General features: G+C 39.6%; 1 protein-coding gene across 1 annotated transcript in view; it reads left to right on the top strand.

Moving 5' to 3' along the window:
- Positions 1-14775, top strand: part of prickle1b (prickle homolog 1b) — a 29929-nt gene extending 15154 nt beyond the window's left edge. The window contains exons 2-8 of the mRNA XM_073838746.1: positions 6648-6827; positions 9847-9960; positions 10457-10591; positions 11436-11639; positions 11732-11918; positions 12317-13156; positions 13242-14775. Of these exons, the coding sequence (XP_073694847.1) occupies positions 6660-6827; positions 9847-9960; positions 10457-10591; positions 11436-11639; positions 11732-11918; positions 12317-13156; positions 13242-14170 (2577 nt within the window). The 5' untranslated portion in view covers positions 6648-6659 and the 3' untranslated portion in view covers positions 14171-14775. The remainder of the gene's footprint in view (positions 1-6647; positions 6828-9846; positions 9961-10456; positions 10592-11435; positions 11640-11731; positions 11919-12316; positions 13157-13241) is intronic.
- Positions 14776-14805: the final 30 nt, after the last annotated feature.

The raw sequence follows: 14805 nt of genomic DNA, 5'->3' as shown, positions 1-14805 counted from the left end.
CCTTTAAGATAGTGCAAAGGTAACTTTGTGGTAATAGACTCCAACTTAGGCTTTCTAAAGGAAGCAGGAAGGGTTGTGAACCTGCTCCGGGAAATGATGGGAACAAGGTCTAACTGTGGTTTCTTTGTCTATATCTAGACAAACATTTACAATAACGTGCAAAAATAAGGATTTTGTTTCTCGGTTCTTCGTTTGGTTTCATGTTTCTCTTATTAAGAACCGCTGTGGCATTTACTGCCATTTCGATGGTGTTCCTGATAAGCATCTTTAAAAGAGAATGGGGTTTCTAATAAAGGTCATCTTGATGGTTAAGTGGTTCTTCACAGCGTCTGCCAAAAACCAAAGGGGAATCCATCTTGGTTCGCTTGTACTCTTGTTGCTATCTTATCTTGCTGTCTAAAATGACCTCCCAGCTCTGGAAGACGCTTGAGTTGTTCAGCAATTGTTCAGTCTAGCAATTTCACACAGGCTTAATGTGACATTTCAACTGGATCGTGATGAAGTAGCTATGACCAAACCGAGATGCATGTGAGGAGGGTCCAGCTTTTGTGTTTTGCGCGTATAATGACAAAAACAGCAAATTTATCATTGGACACTTAGGGGCCTTCTTGAAATGCGCTCTGCAATCCTTAAAAAATGAGATCAAATACAACCCCAACACTTATTATGCTTTTTGACCATTATTCGCAAAGCTTCCTGAGAGGAGATGACTTCTCAGGGTTTTTTCCTTTGTGAGATTTCAGAACTGAGAAGGAATCAACACAATGAGGTCATTGTATCCAATTGAAGTGTGGAGGTGAGAGATGGCCATTGGGGCTATCGTTACTGTCAACACACTGAGCTCAGTTTGAAGGAATGAAGAGGAGGGGGATATTGAGCTTATGGAAATGCCTTAGAACTTGTGAGAAGTGACTCACAAGTAGGGTTGGGAACCAACCCGTATGACTATTGTTGTCTGATAAGAGAACAAATGACTCCAATGAGCCGGTCCTTTGTAGAGAATCAACAACATACAGCACAACCTGTGTAGTCCGATTCCTTACAGAATGACATAATGAGCTGGTTCTTTGTAGTAAATCAACAAAATACAGCACAATCTGTGTAGTCCGATTCCCTACAGAATCATTTTAATGAGTCAGTCCTTTGTAGTGAATAAACAAAATACAGCACAACCGGTGTAGTCTGATTCCCTACAGAATGACTCTAATGAGTCGGTTCTTTTTAGTGAATCAACAACATACAGCGCAACCGGTGTAGTCTGATTCTCTACAGAATGACTCTAATGAGCCGGTTCTTTTCAGTGAATCAACAACATACAGGACAATCTGCGTAGTCCGATTGCCTACAGAATGACAATAATGACCGATTCTTTTTAGTGAATCAAAAACACAGCACAACCAGTGTAGTCCGATTATCTACAGAATGACTCAGTATGACTCTAATGAGCTGGTTCTTTGTAGTGAATTAACAAAATACAGCACAATCTGTGTAGTCCGATTGCCTACAGAATGACTCTAATGACCGGTTCTTTTTAGTGAATCAAAAACACAGCACAACCAGTATAGTCCGATTCCCTACAGAATCATTTTAATGAGTCAGTCCTTTGTAGTGAATCAACAAAATACAGCACAACCGGTGTAGTCTGATTCCCTAAAGAATGACTCTAATGAGTCGGTTCTTTTTAGTGAATCAACAACATACAGGACAATCTGCATAGTCCGATTGCCTACAGAATGACTCTAATGACCGATTCTTTTTAGTGAATCAAAAACACAGCACAACCAGGGTAGTCCGATTCCCTACAGAATGATTCTAATGAGTCGGTTCTTTGTAGTGAATCAACAAAATGCAGCACAACCGGTGTAGTCCGATTCCCTACAGATTGACTCGAGCCAGTTCTTTTTAGTGAATGAACAAAATACAACACAACCACAGTAGTCCGATTCCAGACAGAATGACTCAAACGAGACAGTTCTTTTTAGTGAATCAAACACAACCAACTAACTAAAAACAGGTAGTTAAAGATACACTTCACATGTACCATTTGTTTTTAATGAAATGAGTAAAATATTACCAAATGTTTTTTTTCACCAAATATTTACTCATTATAAACTACTAAAAGAATAATTAATGAACGAGAATCGATCACCCAAGAAATAGTTTGATCATTCACTCACCCTCATGTTGTTTCAAACCTCTCTCCTTACAAAGTCAAAAACAACATTGGACACCACTGCCTTTCATTACATGGAAAAATAATTTTTTAATAACTTTTATTGTGTTCATTCAGGTTTGGAAGAACATGAGGGTGCTTGCTTGACTGTACACTCCCTTGGTAACCTGCACTAATTGGAACCTTTTCCCGTAAGCAATTATGGACACAAATGCGCAGATATAAATCATTGCAACAGCTTCTTTCTTGAAATGTACTGAGAAATACAGTAAGGTTACATGATTCATTATTCCAATCCCATATCTGCTTCTTTGGGGTTAACATATAATTCCTGAGCACTCCCTGTTCTTCCTTGACTTGATAAATAGAGCTGAAAAAAAACAGGAACTCTTGGCCACTAGTGGAAAACAACAAGCACTTGATGCAACTTATGCAACATTCAGTGCCAAATGAACTCCTCCAGGATGTACTTGACTTTGAATGTTTAGGAACAAAACAAATGGCTCTGAGGATTGAAGAGGGTTTGCCGTGGGATGTGGACAGCTCTCTTATAGCAGGAATGTGGACAAGGGTTGTTTTGGGATGGGGGTGGATTGCAGTTTGAAGTGTAGGGGGAGGGCTTGAGTGTGAAGGGGGCTGGCCCAGGGGGGTCTGACTACAAGGAGACATGCTACTTGGCACACACATCGATGCATTCATTTCAACGAAACACAGGAAACAACTGCATTCTCACTGACTATCCAAGACACAGACCCTCAGGGGAATTTAGACGAAATTGACCTGATATTGTTGTGGACATGCTTGCTAGACTCTTCCTCGATAACTTGCACTAATTGGAGGCTTTTCCTGAATTCTGCAGGATGCATTACACACAGGTAAGATGCTTTTAGAAATGCAAACAATTCTAAACTAGTCTTACATGGTAAATATGAAATTCTAGAATGTGCAGTGCATACAATCACAGTCAGACTGATTGAGTAACAAGTATTTGATGACAGACAGAAAGCAGCAGTTAAAATAACTAGTATGACCATATTAAGTTTTGGCATCAGGGAGCTGAGATGAACATTGGTCACTTGGAATATTGCAGAGCCAATAGACAATTTTGAGATCTTATCATTCAAATCACATTTGCCAGGATTTTTCTCACTTTTACTGTTTTTTCAACTTTTTCTTAATCAAATATCAATATGAAGTAACCAGTAACCGCTATTTAATACTTCAGAGGCTCATTAATTTGAGTTTTATGCTGTGAAATTTGCTGAACCAATTGAGTCAGCGCGAAGAATGTAGTGAAATATTCAAATATCTAGGTGTCCAAATATTTAAGATTAAAAATAAGTCACAATTTGCATGTTATCAGCCATATATCTGAATATGGGAGACGTGTCTTGATTCGTGCAAGTTTAATTGACCTACAGCAGTACCACAAAACCAGTCATGTAATTTTTTTTTAAATTGAGATTTATACATTATCTGAAAGCCGAAAAAAGGTTCTCCACTGATGTATGGTTTGGAGGATACAACTATTTGAAAATCTGGAATCTGAGGGTGCAAAAAATTCAGATATTGAGAAAATCACCTTTAAAGTTGTCCAAACGAAGTTCTTAGCAATGCATATTACTAATCAAAAATTACATTTTGATATATTTATGTAGAAAATTTGCAAAATGTCTTTATGGAACATGATCTTTATTTAATATCCTCATGATTTTTGGCATAGAAGAAAAATCCATAATGTTGACCCATGAAATGTATTGTTGGCTATTGCTACAAATATACCTGTGCTACTTATGACTGGTTTTGTGGTCCAGGGTCACATTTATCTCCATCTCTATCCAAGTATACATAACACAATGCATAATTGAATATTTGAAGGACTAAATACATATATTTGCTAAATAAAATAGCTCAAAACTGAGCAATTGTAGATTGTACATGCCAAGAACTATATCTATATATCTAGTAACCGATTTCTAATACAAAGGTGGCACAGAAAGTGTATTTAGATGTTTCTACACACTTTAATGCTGCTCAGATGTGGCATGAATTCATTTACACAGCAATTACAACTGTATACTTTGATACTAGGTGCAGAGGTGGGTTTAAGCAGGTATAATTTAGTCTGGTTTTTATGTGGCATTGCGTCTTTACGCTAAATTTTGTAGGTATGGCGTAGCCTTAGATCTAAGCATCTTTGGTCTATTAGTGTTCACCAAACATGCACTTGTACAATGTACATAAAATGTCTGTGTTAGTTAGTGTTGTGGTTTCATTAAGCTATCTTCAGGCTCTATACTGCATAGATCAATGCTTAGCAAAATCATTGCTTGTAGCATGTCAAACTCACTCTGCTTACTTGAAACTTTACATTAGAGAAACTTTCATATCCCAGACTTGACAACAGTGGCACTATGAAGCCCAGGCTTGTTTAATCTCAGCCTCAGGTGGAATGGTTGTAATCCAAACCTCAGTTAATCCACACACCAGTCTGTGTTTATTTCATAAGTGTTTCATATTTGGCACAGTAACTCCCTGGGCCAGCGCTGAACACACACTTTTTCCTGTAGGAGGTGCCAGTCAGATTAGCGGCGTACATCTGGAGCGTGTTTACATTTCACGGCTGTTCTGACTTCTTAAAAATGACCTCTCTTCAATGTTTCTTTCCTCCTACGTATGTTTCTTTGAAAACAGGGCAGGGTAGATCCGCTCTGTTTTTGTTTTTGCCACAAAGCCACACATTGTGTCCGTGCCAGCGAGTGACAAGGTGTAATATGAGTGCTTGTGTATGTTGGCCCTGGAAGCCACAGCAGGCATTTCCTACTCTCCAAGACATTTGTAAAGAAAGTTGGCAGAGAAAAAAATACCAAAGGTTTTAGATCAGATTATTCAAATATGTGAGACTGAACCACAAATCCAGTCATACAAGTCCATTTCTTTGAAGATTTGAGTTTGTTAGGATAGGGCAATATTTAGCCAAGATACAACTATTTGAAAATCTGGAAAAAAAAAAATCTAAATTTTGAACAAAATCACCTTTAAAATTGTCTAAATGAAGTTCTTAGCAATGCATATTAAATAAATAAATAGCAACGCATTATCAAAAATGTTTGATGTATTTACAGTAGAAAATCTATAAAATATCTTCATGGAACATGATCTCTACTTAATATCCTAATGATTTTTGGCATAAAATAATCATTTTGACCCATACAATGTAGTTTTGGCTACACTCTTAAAAATAAAGGTGCTTCATGATGCCATAGAAGAACCCTTTTTGTATCAATGGTTGCATAAAGAACCTTTAACATCTGAAGAACCTTCCTGTTTCACAAAAGGTTCTTTGTGGCTAAAGAAGGTTCTTCAGATTATAAAAAGGTAAGAAAGAGATGGTCCTTTAAAGAATCTTTGACTGAATGGTTCTTTGTGGAACCAAAAATGGTTCTATGGCATCACTGTGAAGAACCTGTCAAAGGACCTTTATTTTTAAGAGTGTACTCTACAAATATACCAATGCTACTTAAGACTGGTTTTGTGGTCCAGGGTCACATATATTAATTCAGGGTTTTTCTAAAGCATTTAAAATGATTTAAAATCCTCGTCGAAGTTCTGGGATCTGACCATTCATTCTCATTCAGGTGTGGTAATTTGCATTTTCATTCGACCGGGGTCATAGAAGGTGAGCCATATTGTGATCAAGCCAATCCAAATGACATTTTCCATTAGGAGAACAGGGAAAATGTTATCAGCCTCAAGATATCCCTACCTATCAATGTCTCTTTGTATTGCAAATCTACTATCTTTGCTTCTCAGGGTAGTTAAAACACTGGGAACAACAGATAACTCATAACACGCAGACCAGAAACCATCTTACATATAGTGAGCAATCAAGACCTTTGATAAAACATTCAATGTGTAATCTATCACATAATGGACTGAGAATGGTTAGGACTTTCTCTGTAACTCGGGGGCTAGCCGAGGGGGCTTGTGAAGCTTCAACCTCAACCCAAACAAGGGCGTTCACGCACTATATCGGGCTCATTTGCAATTTAAAACACAAAGTAGGAGCGTTCCTTTTCAACACCTTGGGACCAAAGGCATTTTATCTGACAGAAAGGACTCTGAAGTGCTTAAGCATCAAGATAAAGAAGGCCTGGAGAAAGAGCCACGAGTGTTTAATCCTGCTTCGTGTACACATTGACATCTTATCTGCAAGCTCAAGGCTTGGCCTGAAAGGCAAGACTCTGCTGACATTTCAAAGCGCAACTTCCCTTTGCCTTTAAATATCTGGCAATTCTCAAAGATAGATAAAGGAAACCTCACACTGTGTATCAGCATTGGGAGTTGCTCTCCATTTGAAGATGTTTCGAGAACATTCTTCTCTTAAAGATAATGCATATTTCACAAAACAGATGCAGCTGTAATCTATCTATTAAAATCTAAAACCTCTATTTTTTTTTTTTTATCTGAACAGTGGCCCCATCTGATGAGTCTTGAGACTACATCAGGGATCTGGCCCACTACTCGGGCACCAGACATGGACTCAAGAGCCAAAGTGGCTATTGGATTTCAGAGGAGCTCAACCTCTGATGACGACTCTGGATGTGCTTTGGAGGAGTATATATGGGTTCCTCCTGGACTACGACCTGAGCAGGTAAACCTTAACCTTTCATGTCTTCTCACATGCATAGATTTCTCATCAAAGTTGATGGCTGAGAGTCATAGCTAGACGTGTAACGCATAACTCATGCTTTTGATACTTCCAATTATCCGCTGGCATCCAAACGTTTCATTTCTGACTCCACAATTTTTAGACATATTTCATGCCAGACAGAAGCACCTGATTCAAAGCATTCCCAGAAAAACTTGTGGTTTTACTTCAAGTCTGATTCTTAGCCAATTTAGGTTAGTGATATAACACCAGCCAGTCAAGCTTTTGAAGTTAAACGGCAGCCTTCACACTTGGGTATGAGATTATCAGAGTGTCTGAGCTTCTGAACGTGAGGCATCTCATGTACCCTGAAACACAGCTGCACGTGACTATGCGCGGAGGCCAACAGCTCTTAATGAATGTGCACTTTGACGTGGGCAAAGTCTGGCAAGCTTTGACCCTCTCAACCTTGACATTGAGCACACATGCGACGTATATCTGACTGACAGGGTGTTGATGCGCAGCACAAAGCCAGCTGAAAGTAACAGAAAACTTTGAAAGGCCAGAACAACTAGTGTAGAACCACAAAAAGATTGGAAAATTGGTGAGAGAAAATATTTACATGTTTAAAAGTCAACCGTTTTTCTTAGTAAAGAAGAACTATGATTTAACGGTAATTGCTTTTAATTCTCCCTGCGGTATACAAACCGTTGCAGGCATTTTATTTCCCCACAGAGACGAGTCTCAGCAAGTGAAGTCATTGATGGCAAAATGCTTAAACAAACTACTGCCATACTCTGGCAGGAAAATTAGGAGCATTGTTTTCAAAACATATCAAATGACTAGGCTTTTTAGTTTTGTATGTTGATTCATTAAAAAAAGTTTGCTAGATGCTACATTTTTCTTTTACGCCAAAAATCATTAGGGTATTAAGTAAAGATTATGTTCCATGAAGATATTTTGTAAATTTTCTACTGTAAATATATCAAAATCTAATTTTTGATTAGTAATATGCATTGCTAAGAACTTCATTTGGACAACTCTGAAGGCGATTTTTCCAAATTTTCTAACAGTTGTATCTCGGCCAAATATTGTCCTAGCCTAACAAACCATACACCAATGGAAAGCGTATTTATTCAGATTTATAATGGTGTGTAAATCTCAATTTTTAAAAAATTGCCCCTTATGGCTGTTTTTTTGGTCCAAGGTCACATAATACACCACTATGTTAAACGGTCCCACTTTATATTAATTGGCCTCAATTACTATGTACTTGCATTTAAATGAATCATTTAGTGCTATGAACTTATTGTGTATATACATGTTTTCACATTGTACTTTTTGTTAAAAACCTGTATGTAATTACATTTATAATTACACTGTTGACCCATCCCAAACCTGTTCCTAACTTTACCCGCATCCCATCTCAATAGCAGCAAAAGTGTTTTGCAATACATAATGAACACAATAAGTGCATTGTACTTATTTTTGATGCAAGTACATACACTGCAAAAATTTGTCATCAGTTTCAACTTAAACCTAAGTTCAGCAGCTGCTTTAAAATTTTAAGTTAAATCAACTTAAACTACAAGTAATTTCAACTAATTTTATTGTTGTGATTTGAAATAACTTGTAGTTTTAAGTTGATTTAATTTAAAATTTTAAGGCAGCTGCTGAACTTACGTTTTTAAGTTGAAACTGGTGAAATCTTTTTACAGTGTAGTAGTTTAGGTTAAATGTGACCCTGGATATCAAAACCAGTCTTTAGTAGCACGGGTATATTTGTAACAATAGCCAAAATTACATTGTATGGGTCAAAAATATCAATTTTTCCTTTATGGCAAAATCATTAGGATATTAGGTAAAGATCATGTTCCATAAAAAATATTTTGTAAATATATCAAAACCTAACATTTTATTGGTAATATGCATTGCTAAGAGTTTCATTTGCACCTTCAGATTCCAGATTTTCAAATAGTTGCATCTCGACCAAATATTGTCCTATGCAAACAAACCGATTAATACCAGTAATTACGAACTGGTTTTGTGGTCCAGGGTCACAAATGTCAAGGTTAAATGTCACTTCATAAATTACAATATTTAATAATAATATATTTTAAGCTAGCTATTGAATTACACAAACACAAGTTAGCTATTGAATCACATTAACTTATCATATAGTACCTTATTGTAGTGTTACCGTTTCAAAAATATTACCAGTGTCAAAGCTGGCGTTCCTCTGTGCATTGGCTTAAACTGCTTGAATTGTCCTTGTGTGGTTCAAGCACTAGTCCCAACAAAACAGCCATTTAAAAACCATGCTTTCTTGCCCTGCTGTGTGCAGTAAGCAAACAGAAATGAGACTGTGTCTAGGGGCTAGTTGGCACTTTCCTGAAGCAAGGCAATAGACAAACACACATGCAGAAGCAACGGGGGTGGAGGCTGGTCTGGAGCAAAGCTGAATGTGTTTTTCTAACCCCCACCTTCTCCTCGTTTTTCAAAACGTGGTGTGGGAGGCCTGACATCCTCATGAAAGCTCTTCTCTCCATTCTGTGAAATGCTCTGCAATCAGCTCTAAATGAGGAAAGAACTCCAACTTGAAGGCGAAAACATAATTCCTGAGATTTACAGAGAATTAAGGGCAATTTGTATGACGGCTCTCCGTATCAAATCCCACTCGCATCCCAAGCCCACTGCTACAGAAATAACAATCTGCCTTCATCTGGATAGTAACACTTAAACGCAAGGAACATTCCAGCAGGCATCTATCTTTGTGTCTTTAATGGCGTACCGCACCATAAATATTCCTCAGGGTCGCCACTGACAGACACCGCTGTTTAAACGCTTTGTCCCGGTCAATGATATACCCACTTCCCCCTTGTTGGGGGAGACAATCGGGAGAAGCCTGTATGACAGGTTGAATGATGTAGCACCAATTGAGGCTGGTGTCTCATTTCAGCTTTCAGCTGTTGAAAGCAAACCCTAATCCTCTCACTCTCTGTTTGCCCTCTTTCCCCATCAGGTTCAGATCTACTTTTCGTGCCTGCCAGAGGAGAAGGTGCCATATGTCAACAGCCCTGGAGAGAAACACAGGATCAGACAACTACTCTATCAGCTGCCACCACATGACAATGAGGTATGAGGAAAAAAAACTCAACAATGAAAGTGACAGAGATAACTGCTAGAATACACAATGGTTTTACTAGAGGACTTTATGATCTCGAAGATAAAAGTTCTTTCTCCTTTCCTCTAGCAGCAAAAAAATGTTCCTGTGTGATTTTTATGGCGCTCGCTGTAAGTCTTAGAATTGTGTACTTTAGCAAATTCCCGGCATAACTGTGGGTTACAGATCTAAAAGGCTCTTCACGTGTGGCATCATTGTTTACCCCCCCTGCAGGGCCAAATTGTTTGTCTTTTGTCATCTTGTATGAGTTCCACAAGTCTGTTGTAAACTTTGAGGTCAATTTGTGTATTTTTTAACTTGGCCCCAGAAAAGCGGGAAAAGAAACTCACGACTTTGGCATCAAATGCAAACATTTCCCACCCCTTTAAAAGATGATGAAGCCTTTGATAAAACTTCTTTTGTTTTTCATTTATGCAACTAAAAATTTTGTACCTTTGCTTCGACACAGATCCGATACTGCCAGTCCCTCAGTGATGAGGAGAGACGAGAACTCCACATGTTCAGCGTTCAGAGGAAGAAAGAGGCACTCGGGAGGGGAACACCGAAACTGCTTCCCAGAGCCCTGCAGCACATTTGCGAGCATGTATGCATAAATGTTTCTGGTATTTTTCCCACCATCTGTAGAAATTTTAAATTGCAAATATCAAAGAGGCCACACTGAAACTCCTACAGGTGATTTTGTGAATTGCTAAACTTGAAGGAAAATATACAGTCGTTCCTGTGACCATATCAAATCTACTTACGGTTATGAAAATGCAGTTTCTGCTTCATGCTACATTCGCTTGGAAACAATGTTGACTTGTCATGGCAAATCAGACAACTTGGAATCAGGCAAATGGTCCAATTATGGCCTAAAGACAACCAAAGCACAGAGAAAATTCATGGAAAAGATTAAGTATTACAACACACAGTCTTTGGCTGTAGACCATCTCCTTCAGGGGCTGGAGTTAGCACATGAGAGCCAGTTCAGAGGGTTGTTTCCTGTTGAGAAGACTTATAAACACAAACCAAAAAAGTCTAGCATCATAATACCTCCGAAAAACAGATGTATCCCTTCACCACAAATTGCCACACAAGACACTGCAGAGCAGTGCTAATCTCAGGTCTCTGGTTTCCGTTGCCGAAAAAAATTTGCGGGACACTCAACACCCCTGTTTCCAAGGCCAACGGCCATGTAGTAATAATGGGAAGCAGCTGTGAAATGAATACTTTGGCAAAAGTACTTATAAAAAGACCATGATCATGCATTTGGTCATGCTCAGTTGGTCTTTCAACAGAGATGGGGGTCCATTTTAATTAAAACTTAATGTCTTTGTTCCAGAGAAGAACGCAGAGTAAAACCCAACAAATTGTAGGATGATTTTGAGTGACCAAAGCAACTATAAGCAAACCTTTTGATACTAATAAAATCTTACTTTGAATTCCAGTGTAAGGAGAACATCAAGGGTGGAGAGATGGCAGTGTTCGCTTCACGTGCAGGCCCCGGACCCTGCTGGCACCCAGCATGCTTTACTTGCTCCACCTGTCATGAACTTCTGGTAGACCTCATCTATTTCTACCACAATGGCAAAATCTACTGCGGTAGACATCATGCAGAACTTCTGAAGCCACGGTGTTCAGCTTGTGATGAGGTGAGGATATATATAATTTTTTAAAGTGTGAACCCCAATATGCAAAACTAAATGCACATGTGAATAAGATCTAATCTTGTGTCTCTTCACAGATAATCTTTGCTGACGAGTGTACTGAAGCTGAAGGTCGTCACTGGCACATGAAACACTTCTCTTGCTTTGAGTGCGAGACTATTCTCGGAGGACAGAGGTACATCATGAAGGATGGCCGACCCTTCTGTTGTGGATGCTTCGAGTCGTTATATGCAGAGTACTGTGAGGCCTGTGGGGAGAATATTGGTGAGTTACCTCAGAAACAACTGAAACTGTTTGGGAGAGATGTCTATTGCTGCTCCTGGAGGGTCACCTTCTTGCAGAACTTTAGCATCAAGGGAACCCTGGGTATTAAGACTTGCATGGCTTAATATAACTGTGGGGGGCGCCATTATTTTTGATGGCGTAAAATGGTTGCACTTAATACCCGGGTTCCCATTTCAACCTGGTCCAACATACCTGCTACAAGGTATTAAGTAATCCTGAAGACCTTGATTGGCTGGTTTAGGTTTGTTTAGGGTTAAAGCAAACCTCTACAGGAAAGTGGCACCTCAAGGACCAGGACTGGACATCTCTGTCACACCTGTATGAATATCTGGTTAAAAAAAACAGCATTACTCATTTGTTGATTTACCTTTATTCAGGAGTCGACCATGCTCAAATGACGTATGAGGGTGTACACTGGCATGCTACTGACAAATGCTTCTGTTGTGCCCAATGCAAAACCTCCTTGCTGGGTTGCCCCTTCCTTCCGAAAGAGGGCCGGATCTACTGCTCTAAGGACTGTAGCCTAGGTGAGGACGTCCATGCTTCAGACTCTTCAGACTCGGCTTTTCAGTCTGCCAGATCACGGGAATCTCGACGTAGCATACGAATGGGCAAGAGCAGTCGCCCTACAGAGCAGTGCCAGCAGACAAAACTCTTTTCAGCAACAGATTACAGGACCTCTAGTCTTTGTGGGGACAACACAGAGACGGTGTGTCATCAGCTGGAGAGACTTAACTTCACAGAGGACTGGAGAGACCGGGATGAGCAAGAAGGCCCTGAGGACTGTGTGGAAGATTGGGCTGAGCATGAAGACTACATGACTCAGCTGCTACTGAAATTTGGAGACCGTGGTGTCATTCACACCGAGGACACCAGGCCGGCCGAGCCGTGGATGATGAAAGACTCCGAGACCAACAGGACCAAACCTGAAATGAAAATCAGCACCCATAATTTAGCAAGTAGGAAGCACCACACTGACATGTACTGGGCCCAGTCTCAGGATGGACTTGGAGACTCTGCCTATGGCAGCCACCCTGGTCCAGCTAGTGCTAGAAAGATTCAAGAGCTGGAGATGGATCAGGCAGCAGTACCTGGATTCTGGTCTGAGCCTAGACAGTGGTATGAAGACTCAATGGAGTGCATTACAAGTGAATTCCAGAAGGCAGAGCACAACATTGGAGATTCTATGGATTCCCTAGCTCTCTCAAACATTACAGGTAGGAATTTTCAAACAGTCTCTATCAGAGTCTTGCTCCTCCTTGTGAATGAATCTTACTCATAACATGTTTTTTTATTTCTCAGGAGCTTCAGTGGATGGAGATAGGAAAGACAGACAGACCATCTACTCCCTCCAAAACCTGAAAGACCAAGAGAGAGAGATGGACGAGTGTGATAACATCAGTAACATGGGCACACTAAACTCCTCAATGCTCCACAGGAGTGCAAATTCCCTGAGGAGTTTAAACTCAGAGTTGGAACGTGAGGAGACACTGAGGCAAAGAGAAAGAGAAGACGAGGAAGAAGATGACCGAGTTCCTCCTTATTTTGGAGAGGAACCACCCTCTCCACTGCATCTTCCAGTGCTGAGAAGGACCAAGTCCCAATCTCAGCCCCAATCCAGACCTCAGCAAGTAAAGTTCTCTGACGATGTTATGAATAAAGGATACCTCGGCGGACTAGGCTTGAGGCAACCGCCGATGAGCGAGAGGACTCGCAGACGGACCTATCACATGGAGGAGGAACCACAGAGACATCCTGCTAGCAGACATCACAAACGCAGACAGGGCCGGAAAACACGCTCTGAAAACGCATTGCACCTGGCTTCCAAAAATCGGGGAAAATTGCATGTTGTGCCTCAGATAATCAGCTCAAGCATACCAGAGCCAAGGAATGGTATTCTTCTAAATCACTCAGCACACAGTCACCACCCTTATCATCAAACCCCAACAGACTATGCTCAGCAGGGCATGGTCCGAATGGACCACTTGCAAAACTTTTGTGACGACGATGATGATGATGACGACTGGTGTTCAACATGCTCCTCTTCATCTTCAGAGTCTGAGGCGGAAGGGTTCTTTCTTGGTCAGCCCATCCCAAAACCCAGATCCCAAAGTTTTCATTATTACACAGAGGACTATCCAACTCGCGTCACCGCTTTAACGCCTCCTTTCGGCACACGGACCAAACTAAAAAAGAAAGGTCATAAGGGCAAGAACTGCATAATTTCGTAGACTTCAGACTAAAATCCTGGAACATACACATGCGTGATTCTAAAGAAGCTGGAAAACTTTTTTTTTTTTTTCTAGATTTAAGTTGTCGGAGTGTCCATTGTCTTGCTGTTGTATGAACAATGTAATATTTCTTTGTACATTGTATAGCAAATGCATTATTCCCAAAAAGCAAAATTTCTTGAGTAGCGTGTAGACTAACTAAATAATTATTTAATAGTGCAAGCAATGTATATTTGTTAAATTAAGATTGGAATACTGATATTTTTATATCCAAATATGTTAAATCAATAAGTACCACAATTCCTGACCTGAGATGGAGTTTTTATGATTATAGACCAACAAAATTGAGCTTTGCCAGTTTATTGACCAGGGGTTTGCAAATGCAAAATATATATGCACTATTCATTTGCTTAATGGTTTCGTTTTGTTACTCTGCAGGTGTAATAACTGCACCCTTAAACATTTTTCTGTCTACAATATGCTTATGCGCTTAAACAGTGTTGGGGAAATTTTCTCTCTATTATGTACATGTCACCACAGGTAACCATACTATCCCTTTTTAACATTAAGATGTCAATAAAATAATTGAAGAGAGATTTAATACATTCCCTTGCAATCTGACTTTTTTTTTTTTC

This window comes from Garra rufa, chromosome 4, assembly GCF_049309525.1.
Source record: "Garra rufa chromosome 4, GarRuf1.0, whole genome shotgun sequence".
NCBI classification, from domain to species: Eukaryota; Metazoa; Chordata; class Actinopteri; order Cypriniformes; family Cyprinidae; genus Garra; species Garra rufa.
The sequence above is the reverse complement of the archived record's forward strand: the minus strand, read 5'-3'. Positions and strand labels throughout refer to the sequence as shown.